General features: G+C 41.9%; 1 protein-coding gene across 1 annotated transcript; it reads left to right on the forward strand.

Moving 5' to 3' along the window:
- Window positions 1–3,999: 3,999 nt before the first annotated feature.
- LOC102719110 (ATP-dependent 6-phosphofructokinase 6-like) lies at window positions 4,000–6,134 on the forward strand. Its single transcript, XM_006654073.3, has 3 exons — window positions 4,000–4,331; window positions 4,430–5,552; window positions 5,649–6,134. The coding sequence occupies exons 1-3, from the start codon at window positions 4,051–4,053 to the stop codon at window positions 5,889–5,891; spliced, it is 1,647 nt and encodes a 548-aa protein (XP_006654136.1). The 5' UTR covers window positions 4,000–4,050; the 3' UTR covers window positions 5,892–6,134.
- The last annotated feature ends 5,046 nt before the right edge of the window (window positions 6,135–11,180 follow it).

The raw sequence follows: 11,180 nt of genomic DNA on the forward strand, positions 1-11,180 counted from the left end.
TGGGAATTGATCAATACTTGAAATAACATGTAAGAGTTCAATTAGGGAAGGTTGTACGTCTCGTGCCCATACTCGAGAGTGTATTCTACGTGAGGTTCCAACTGAAGCATATGCTTAATTGCTACACATGGTTTTTTTCCTTTTTCAAGTTTGCAAATGGAGCTAAGTCCCATCTTAATATATATACTCATTCAATTTTTCATGTTTAGTGCCGTTCATTTTTAAACATATATTTGACCAATTTTTATTAAAAAGATATTTATTTTATTATTACAAGTTCTTTAGGCATGCAATTTTTTATATATTTACATATTTTTTTAATATCATGAATATTCAAATTTCTGCTTAAAAAGTCAATGTTGTCAAACTTAAAAAAAAAACTGGGCTAGCCAGTAGTTTTGCCTATATTACTATGGAGTTATAAGATTTTTTAACATACCCTCAAATAATCATAAGCCATTCGTTGCTTTAGTTCTACGTGCTGTGATTATATTATACTACACCTAGGTGTAGTAAAAGTTTTATAGGGATAAATATAAACTAAAATATATAATATCATAATAAATTTACATGTCATATATCATGTTAAAATAGATGAATTGATAAATATATATTACCAAAGTTTTAAATAACTTTTTAATATACTTATTAAAAATACATAGTACTGCCTAGTAGTGTGAGGTATCGTAATATTGTCTTTTTTAATGATCAGTTTGTCTTAGCGTTATTTTTTTGGTAATCTTTTGTGAAATACATTATAAACACAAACATAGATGTCGATAACACGCGCGCTTGCCCTAGGAACGTATACCCGCCCACTCTTACCTTCATAAACATACATACATTTAGTCTACCTCTATCAACACTCTAAAGACTGTGTTCGCATGTTTTGATATTGACTGATAATCGTTTATCATTAAAAAAGTAATTAGCTAAGAACATAATTACCTAGACACCTACTTAAATCTAGGACTGGACTGGAACCTAAATGAATTGGTGTACAACAAAGAGCCTAACCGGCTAAACTGATATTGTTCGTAGTCTGATTTGATGCAATTTTGACCCTTTGTTTTTGCATTGACCATTATTTTTCAGTGCATCCAACCGACTTTTATAGGAAAAAAATTAAATGATATATTTATATACAAAATATAATTTATAAATAAAACTTTTATATATATAGCGATCTAAAACAAAGGCTACAAAATACACTACGATGATAAAACCCTAAAAATTAACTCAATTTTATGGACTGAAATTTAAATTTCAGTTTGTAGGTATAAACAGAAATTAAAAAAAAAAGGCCGGAAGGCATCCTGCAATAGCAGTGCACACAATATGCTGCAGAGCACATAGTCACCTTTTTCTCGTGCACATAGTATAACAAAATAGTTATAATTTGCTCCTTTCTTTCTTTTATTATTGGGCTAAATTTGACTGTAGATTAATCACGACAGCACCCTTGGACCAATAATTAATTAATTAATTAATGTTTTTGGGTCCTCGGCGCCGGCGGCCAAGACTCTCTTTTGTTCCTTCTTGGCCGTTCCGCTTCGTCGTCGTTCATTCCATTTCCGATGGCTGCATCCGTCGTTGACTGATGGCTCCCAGTGGGTCCCACGCCCCAGCATTTCGTCAGGTGGGGCCCACCAAGGCCTCCTTCCTCTCTCTGGTAGCATTGGTGCGTAGGTTAGCTTAGTCAACATTTCACGGCTCTTTACAGCCAGTCAAAACTCAGTTTTTACCTTATATAATCAGATCAGATGATTCTTCTAGTTCCCACAAATATAAATTTGGTTTAAAATATGTAAAAATATGTGTTCGTCCGAGATATTGTTATTCTCACAGAAGTCAGAACTAACACAACGTAAGTACTAGCTCCGTTTAAAAGTGCCCGGCATTGAGTTCTATTCATCTATATAAACTACGTTTGTATTTTTTTAGGTATATATTTAAATACTACTCTCTCTAATTCATAATGTTTCATAATATAATATGTTTGATTTTTTTACTTATAATATTATATTATGAAACGGAGGTAGTAGAGAAGTACCGTATTATCAAAGCGCAATGTATGCAAGAAAATTTTGTCCACTGTGGTCTAACCATTTAAAAATTTTATTAGTTGTAAAAGATAGTGACAGCGCCAAGTAAATGCAAACGAAGGGAATGGGAATATTTAGAAAAGCATAAAGCGTCAAGGTATATACTCGCGTCAAAGAGCCAACCAAAAGCTTGTACTCCCTCTTTTTTTAAAAAAAACAAAATGCACCAGCGGTACTTAAAATTGTATGCATGTGTCATCTAGGTCCCTGAACTCTTAAGATGTATTTTTGGGTCTTCAAACTTGTCTGGTGTGTCATATAGCTCTAAACGGGCTCTAACCCACTCCATCCGCTGATGTGGCATGCCACGGTGGCGCCTACGTGTTGGTGGGGTTGTGTGGCCTCATATGTCAGTATATGTCTCCTCTTTATTTTTATCTCTCCCTTCTCGACTCCTCCACTAACATGTGGGACCCATATAGCCCCACTAACACGTAGGCGCCACCATGGCATGCCACATCAGCGGATGGAGCGGGTCGGAGCCCGTTTCGACCTATATGACACAGCAGACAAGTTCGGGGACCCAAAAATACATTTTAAGAGTTCAGGGATCTAGATGATACATGCACATAAGTTTACTGACCGCTGATACACTTCACTCTTTTAAAAATATACGGTGTATATTGTTTTGTTAGGACAAAGATTTATTCAAATATTATTTTATTAAGATATAATTTTAATTAAAAATTTAATATCATTATTTTATATTAGAAATTATTCTTTTGTGATTATACGTTTGTGGCACGTAAGTAATATATTAATAGACCAGTATTTTTTTACAGAATAGTATTTTACTCGGCCTCTATATCCGGTTGGATATATGCAACCATTTTCATTTTTTTTAATTCGGGCTTAAACCCCTCAAATAACCCAATCTGAAATAACCACTGGGCTACCTATCATTCACATACCATTATTTAATAAAAAAATATTATCTTAATAATCCACGGTATATTTTGAAATAGAGGTAGTCTTTTCAACATTGGGTCGCGGCAACAGTCCCACCGAGTGAGAGGATATTGGGGTGATATAATTAATAAGTTTGTGATCTTATGATATATTTAAGAGCATCTCCGAGAGATATCTAAAATTGATCTATAAAATCAAATTTTGGGAATTGGATTAGAACATATATTTCCAACAGGTTACTAAATGTATTTCTAATATTTACTCATGTCTAAAATTATCTCAACTTTATTCTAAATTTAGGACAAAAATATGGGTTTCTCGTACCAGTTATTCATTTTTAGAATTCTGTTGGAGGAGTGCGTAATTTTTATGCTCCATATTTTTTAGATGAATCCAATACAAGTTTTTCGATAACCAAATATTAGCATTAGAGCAATTAGATGCTCTAAGGGCATGTGGGTTTAGATAATATAGATGAACAATTTGAATGACAAAGAACACATGCAGACTTATTCATACCTTAAAAAGAATCAAAATACTAATCCCTAAAAAACCCCATAACAGTAGAGAAAAACCAAAGACAGACCAGGGTCCAAATTAATACATCCTAGAAATCGTTCATCCCTCGCTTTTTTTTTTGAAAAAAAAGAACAGGTTCAAGAGAAGAATAAAAACAACAAGAGTCGGAGAGAACAGTGAGCAAAAGGGAATCTTCCCTCGAGGAGTAATAAACAAGAAAAAGAATCCGAGTAGAAGCATCCAATGGCCGAGAAAACCCACGCGCAGTCGCCACCTCCGAGCCCGCCGTTTGTGTCCGACCCCGCCTCGGCCTCCCGCGCGCGCCGTATAAATCTCGCGCCCGATTAACCGCATCCCACACCAACCCCGATTCCGATTGCTACCTCAAAGCAAACCCCTTCAAATCCCCACCACCCCATCGGTCCTCCGTCCATCAGTTCATTTGTTCATCGGTTGATTCATTGATTCTTTGGTTGGTTGGTTGGCTTGCTCGCTCGCTCGCTCGCTGCTGCGATCAATGGAAGCCGCCACCGTCGTTGCTGCTCCGGTTCCGGCGGCTGACGCTGCTGCTGCGGCCAAGGCGCTGGAGAAGAAGCTTCTTGCCCTCGAGCTGGCCCCGTCGCCGGCGCCGGCGAAGAAGAGGGTGGTGGTGGTTGCGCCGCCCCCTCCCAAGAAGAAGCTCGTCGGCGGCCCCGGCGGGTACGTCCTCGAGGACGTGCCCCACCTCACCGACTACATCCCCGACCTGCCCACCTTCCCCAACCCGCTCCAGAGCCACCCGGCCTACTCCGTCGTCAAGTGAGTACTCTTCTTCTTCTTCTCCGGCTCCGGCGCGGCGCGGCGAGGAGGGTTTTGGATTTGGTGTCTGATAGAATATATGTTTTTTTGGGTTCCAGGCAGTACTTCGTGATGGCCGACGACACGGTGGCGAAGAAAATCGTGGTGCACAAGGGGAGTGCGCGCGGGACGCACTTCCGGCGGGCCGGGCCGCGGCAGCGGGTGTACTTCCAGCCCGACGAGGTGTCGGCGGCAATCGTGACGTGCGGCGGGCTGTGCCCGGGGCTGAACACCGTCATCCGGGAGCTCGTCTGCGGCCTCCACGACATGTACGGCGTGACCCGCGTGGTGGGCATCGAGGGCGGGTACCGCGGGTTCTACGCGCGCAACACGGTGGAGCTCACCCCGCGCTCCGTCAACGGCATCCACAAGCGCGGCGGCACGGTGCTCGGCACCTCCCGCGGCGGCCAGGACACGGCCAAGATCGTGGACAGCATCCAGGACCGCGGGATCAACCAGGTGTACATCATCGGCGGCGACGGGACGCAGAAGGGCGCCGCGACGATCAGCGCCGAGGTGCAGCGCCGCGGCCTGCGGTGCGCGGTGGTCGGCGTCCCCAAGACGATTGACAACGACATCGCGGTGATCGACCGGTCGTTCGGGTTCGACACCGCCGTGGAGGAGGCCCAGCGCGCCATCAACGCCGCCCACGTGGAGGCCGAGAGCGCCGAGAACGGCGTCGGCGTCGTCAAGCTAATGGGCCGCAACTCCGGCTTCATCGCCATGTACGCCACCCTCGCCAGCCGCGACGTCGACCTCTGCCTCATCCCAGAGTCCCCCTTCTACCTCGACGGCAAGGGCGGCCTCCTCGAGTTCGCCGAGAGGCGCCTCCGCGAGAACGGCCACATGGTGATCGTGGTGGCCGAGGGCGCCGGCCAGGACATCATCGCCAAGAGCATGCGCCCCGCCGACACCCACGACGCCTCCGGCAACAAGGTCCTCCTCGACGTCGGGCTCTGGCTGTGCGCCAAGATCAAGGATCACTTCAAGAAGAAGGCCGACTTCCCCATCACCCTCAAGTACATCGACCCCACCTACATGATCCGAGCCGTCCCCTCCAACGCCTCCGACAACGTCTACTGCTCGCTCCTCGCCCACAGCGCCATCCATGGCGCCATGGCCGGCTACACCGGCTTCACCGTCGGCCCCGTCAACGGCCGCCACGCCTACATCCCCTTCTACGTAAGCTCCCTCTCCCTCTCCTCCATTCTTTTTCGCCCTCCCAACATTCATATATAGCTTGAATTCGATCTGAAATGGGGCGGCCATGGATTGCAGAGGATCACGGAGAAGCAGAACAAGGTGGTGATCACGGACAGGATGTGGGCGAGGGTGCTCTGCTCCACGTACCAGCCCTGCTTCTTCAGCCTCGAGGACGTCGAGAAGGCGGCGGGGCAGCAGGACGACGACGAGCCGCTCGTGCCGCTCGTCGAGGGCGAGAACTCGCTGGTCAAGCCTCCGCCGCCCTTCTTGTCCAGCGCCGCCGGCAATGGCGCCGCGCTCTGCAACGGCGCCGCCTGAAGAGGCGCGGAGTATACCAACACAAAGAATTTGAAGATGATAATTACACGAATATAATTGTAATTGTAGGATTTTTTTTTCTCTTTAGATTATTTTTTTGTTCGTTCCTTTTTGGGCTTGCCGATATAGAGAAAGGATTGACAAAATGAGAATAATTGAATTGATCATGTGCCAATTGGTTGCAAAAATCTTTGAGTGTTTCACCCCAATTTCGCATCCGTATCAACACAAGCCAAAGTTGTACAAGATTTAGGTAATCTTGGAACTATCGATCAACAGAGATAAAGGGAAATTTTACGGTAGATGTACCAATTTTTTTAAAACTAAAATGCATCAAATTTTTAATACCTCGAGACATCTAACAAGCTTTTACACTACGAAATATGATATATCAAGAGATCTTCTCAAATGTGATGAACTCATATGAGCATAATTTCATCTCTAAAATCTGGGTGCCATAGGAATCAAGTGAGATTGGTTCCTGTACAAATTTAGTAAGATTAGAGATATACGTTCAGTTTAGGTCAATTTAAACATTATTAAGTAGACTCTGTTATGAATAGGGAAAAACAACATAAAGTCTATTATACCTACCACAACCCTACCCAAAATCAATCAACCACGAATCTAAATCAATTCACCTATTTGCTTACATTGGACAGTGGTATTAGTGGAAATGTCATCCCGCTATCATAAAAAATACAAAAAATGCTCTCCGGACTATCAAAGCAAGTTCAATAGTATAGCCAACTGCTAGTTTCAAATCATCTATAGTCAATTTAATAGTCAATTCATATAATAGTTACCTACAAAGCATTAATAATATTTCCTTGGTTGTGTTTCTCGTTCGTTATTATCAGTATGTGCACATATCTTTCAATGATTTAAAAAAATATCATTTAGTGATTTGTTATTTGATAGATCAAGAAATTTACTTATTTTACATAAATAGATTATGCTAACAAAGTATTTATAGAAGCACATATACTCATTCTTATTTACTAGAGATTTATGTATGATATTCTTGTCTGGGATTCAACTATTTGGGTGTCCAAGGCTAAACAATAGTGGTTAGAGCCTTTACTGATCTTTTGATTATCGTAACATGTCATAGTGTACACCAACTTTATTGTCTTGGTATTATTGGTGGTGGTCTAATGGTGTTTCAGCCTGACTTGTACTATTATGTGTGTCATGCTGATATTGTGATTGAATTTTGATTCTAAAGTCATGCATTATATATTTTTAGAAACAATATTATTAAAATTTAATATATTTATCTTTATATAAAGTCTAATATGTAAAAGTGTTTGCCTTCCTTTTGATTGGAGAGAAAATTACTAGTCAAAACTCTACTATTGGTAAGATAATTTCTATTTTAGAAATTCTCTAAGGATGTAACATCTAATATATTAAATTCAAGATACAAAGGGTAAGGCAACATCTAATATGCCATTAAATTAATGATTCAGTGGAGTTAAAAGAAAAAAACATAGTCCAAATTGAGTTAAACGGAAAAACAAGTGATTAAATTAATGATCTAATGGAGCTAAAAGAATAAAAGAAGACAAGAATCCAAATTGAGTTTGACAGGACCGTGTAAGCAACAACAACGCAAGCACCAACCAACCGAAGGAAGTTATATAGATTATACGTAGTATATTATAATGGCTGCATTACGTAAACGAGTACATGTTTACTAGGACGAGCAAACTTTCTTTGCAATGGGTCAAACTTCCATTGCAGGTGAAATCTTCGAGGGCCCAAACACGTTCAACGGGATAAAGTGGGCTGAATTAAATCGTGGGCCGTATTCCGTGGTGAGCGGCAGGTGGGCCAAGTTTCTTTCTAGGCCGATTCTTATATGGGCAATAAAATATGTGGGAATTCGTCCAAAGGAATAAGGTTAGCCCAATTCAGCTGTGGGCCTAAATTTTCGAGAGAATTAAAATTCAACGGTTGGCCTAATTTATTCATGGGGGCACTCGTGGGCCAAACTTTTCAGGTAGAATTTTGGTTGAATTCAATTGTGGGCTGTATTCGTCGATGGGAAGTATTTGGGCCTAATCCATTCGTGGGCTATTAGGCGGAAAGAAGTGGGCCTAATTCTTTGACGAGAATAGAGTGGGCTAAATTCACCAGTGGCCTTTGATAAGCCGAATTCGTCAATTGGAAAGAGATGGGTCTGATCCTGGCAGACCGTCACGGTCAGTGCCGATCTGGGCCGGAGCTCCGGCCGAATATTTTTCGTAGAAGTAGATGGGCCAAATTCACTTGTGGGCAAAATATTTTTCACTAGAATAAATGGGCCAAAATTATTAGTGGGCCGAATATTTTTCACAGAAGAGATTGGGCAAATTCACTTGTGGGCCGAATATTTTTTACGGCAAAAGATGGGCCAAATTCACGTGTGGGCCGAATTTTTTGACAGAATAGATTGGCCTAATTCACTTGTAGTCTGAATATTTTTCATGGGAATAGATAGGCCGAATTTACCTGTAGGCTGAATTTTTCCACGTGAATAGATGGACCAAATTCATTAGTAGACCGAATATATGCCTGGGCTAAATTTAATTCTGGGCCAAATATTTTTTACGGGAAAAGATGGGCCTAATTCACTTGTGCGCCAAATTTTTTTGAGGGAATAGATGGGCCCAATTCACCTGTAGACTGAATTTTTCCACGTGAAAAGATGGGCCAAATTCATTTGTGGGCCGAATTTTTATGTGAGTGAATAGATGGACCTAATTCACTTGTGGGCCGTATATTTTTCACTAGAATAAATGGACCTAATTCACTTGTAGGCCGAATATTTTTCATGGGAATAGATGGCCAAATTCACCTGTAGGCTGAATTTTTCCACGTGAATAGATGGGCCAAATTCATTAGTAGGTCAAATATATTTCGTTGGAATGTTGTGGGCTCTTTTACGGGAAAAGATGGGCCTAATTCACTTGTGGGCCAAATTTTTTGAGGGAATAGATGGGCCTAATTCACTTGTAGGCCGAATATTTTTCATGGGAATAGATGGGCCGAATTCACCTGTAGGCTGAATTTTTCCACGTGAATAGATGGGCCAAATTCATTAGTAGGTCAAATATATTTCGTTGGAATGTTGTGGGCTCTTTTACGGGAAAAGATGGGCCTAATTCACTTGTGGGCCAAACTTTTTGAGGGAATAGATGGGCCTAATTCACTTGTAGGCCGAATATTTTTCATGGGAATAGATGGGCCGAATTCACCTGTAGGCTGAATTTTTCCACGTGAAAAGATGGGCCAAATTCATCTGTGGGCCGAATTTTTTTTGAGGGAATTGATGGGCCTAATTCACGTGTGGGCCGTATATTTTTCATTGGAATAGATGGACATAATTCACTTGTAGGCCGAATATTTTTCATGGAAATAGATGGGCCAAATTCACCTGTAGGCGGAATTTTTCGACGTGATAGATGGACCAAATTCATTAGTGGGCCGAATATATTTCGTTGGAACCGGTGGGCCAAATTTACTTGTGGACCGAATATATTTTATGGGAATGCATGGGCTAAATTTAATTGTGGGCCGAATATGTTTCACAAGAAAAGATGGGCCTAATTCACCTTAAGGCCGAATTTTTTCACGTTTCTTACGTGTGCTGAATTTTTTCACTAAATAGATGGGCCAAATTCAGATTTGGGCTGATGTTGATGGGCCAAATTACTTATGCGTGCTGAATTTTTTCGCTAGAACAGATGGGCCAGATTCAGATTTGGGCTAAACTTTTCGCTGGAATGGATGGGCTTAGATGATAGACCGAATTCATCGATTGGAAAGAGATGGGCCTGATGCTTGCCGGCAGTCACGGTCCGTGCCGATCTAGGCCAGTGCTCCGGCCGACGTCGCGCGGACGCGGCAGCGGCACGCCGGCGCGTGCCCCCTCCGCCCCCACCATGGAAGCACGGACGATGCGGCCGTGCCGGAGTGCACACGAATTTTTTGGATTTTTAATTTTATTTATTTAATAATTAAAATAATATTTTTATTTTAAAAAATCACAGATCTAACCTCCTACCGTTACCTACGAGGACGGAAAGCCTACGTGCCACAGCCCGGCGGACGGCAGTGAAGACGATGACGGCAGCTCGGTGAATTTTTACGTATAGCCCTTCTCGTCTTTACAAGAGGACGGCAAGGGGTTTATGCAAAAATGTAAAATAGTCGTTCATGTTCGAAAACTTTTCAATTAAACCACCGAGCCAAGGTAGTACCTGTGATTAAACAATTACATATACGTATCAAAACGTGGTTCAACAGAAAAGTTTTCGGGCGCGGGTGGTAATTTTGCAATTTGTCCCTTGCCGCCCTCGCAAAATTGCCCCCACGCTGTCATAGCTGCCGCCGGGCTCTTTTTCTGTCGTTTGCCATGTCACCTTTTCACCCTGTAGATGGTGGCAGGAGTTTAAATTTGTAAATTTTGGAAAAAATATATATTGTGAATTATTTTTTAAATAAAATTAGAAATTAAAAAAGTTCTGCACATGAATGACTCCGTTCGGCGTGCGGCGTGTGTCACCGACTAATCGGCATTAGCTGTGTTATTTGTTGTCAAAACATGATTTTTTTCATTTTAATAACTATTTGTTGTCAAAACACGTTCATCTTTGAGGGAATAGATGGGCCTAATTCACTTGTGGGCCGAATTTTTTTTGAGGGAATAGATGGACCTAATTCACTTGTAGGCCAAATATTTTTCATGGGAATAGATGGGCCGAATTCACTTGTAGGTTGAATTTTTATACGTGAATAGATGGGCCAAATTAATTAGTAGGCCGAATATATTTCGTTGGAATGCATGGGCTAAATTTAATGGTGGGCCGAATATTTTTTACTGGAATAGATGGACCTAATTCACTTGTGGGCCGAATTTTTTTAGGGAATAGATGCGCCGAATTCACTTGTGGGCTGTATATTTTTCATGGGAATAGATAGGCCGAATTCACCTGTAGGCTGAATTTTTCCACGTGAAAAGATGGGCCAAATTCATTTGTGGGCCGATGTTTTTTGAGGTAATAGATGGGCCTAATTCACTTGTAGGCCGTAGATTTTTCACTGGAATAGATGGGCCGAATTCACCTGTAGGCTGAATTTTTCCATGTGAATATATGGGCCAAATTCATTAGTGGGCCAAATATATTTCGTTGGAACCGATGGGCCAAATTTACTTGTGGGCCTAATATATTTCATGGGAATGCATGGGCTAAATTTAATTATGGGCCGGATATTTTCACGGGAAATGATGGGCCTAATTCA

Source organism: Oryza brachyantha, chromosome 5, assembly GCF_000231095.2.
Source record: "Oryza brachyantha chromosome 5, ObraRS2, whole genome shotgun sequence".
NCBI classification, from domain to species: domain Eukaryota; kingdom Viridiplantae; phylum Streptophyta; class Magnoliopsida; order Poales; family Poaceae; genus Oryza; species Oryza brachyantha.

What these genes read in the sequence shown, in the direction of transcription:
- LOC102719110 (XM_006654073.3), top strand. Translation starts at nt 4,051, where the DNA reads ATGGAAGCCGCCACCGTCGTTGCTGCTCCGGTTCCGGCGGCTGACGCT. An exon ending in CCGGCCTACTCCGTCGTCAA is followed by an intron (nt 4,332 to 4,429) that starts GTGAGTACTCTT and finishes TTTGGGTTCCAG; the next exon opens with GCAGTACTTCGTGATGGCCG. An exon ending in ACGCCTACATCCCCTTCTAC is followed by an intron (nt 5,553 to 5,648) that starts GTAAGCTCCCTC and finishes CATGGATTGCAG; the next exon opens with AGGATCACGGAGAAGCAGAA.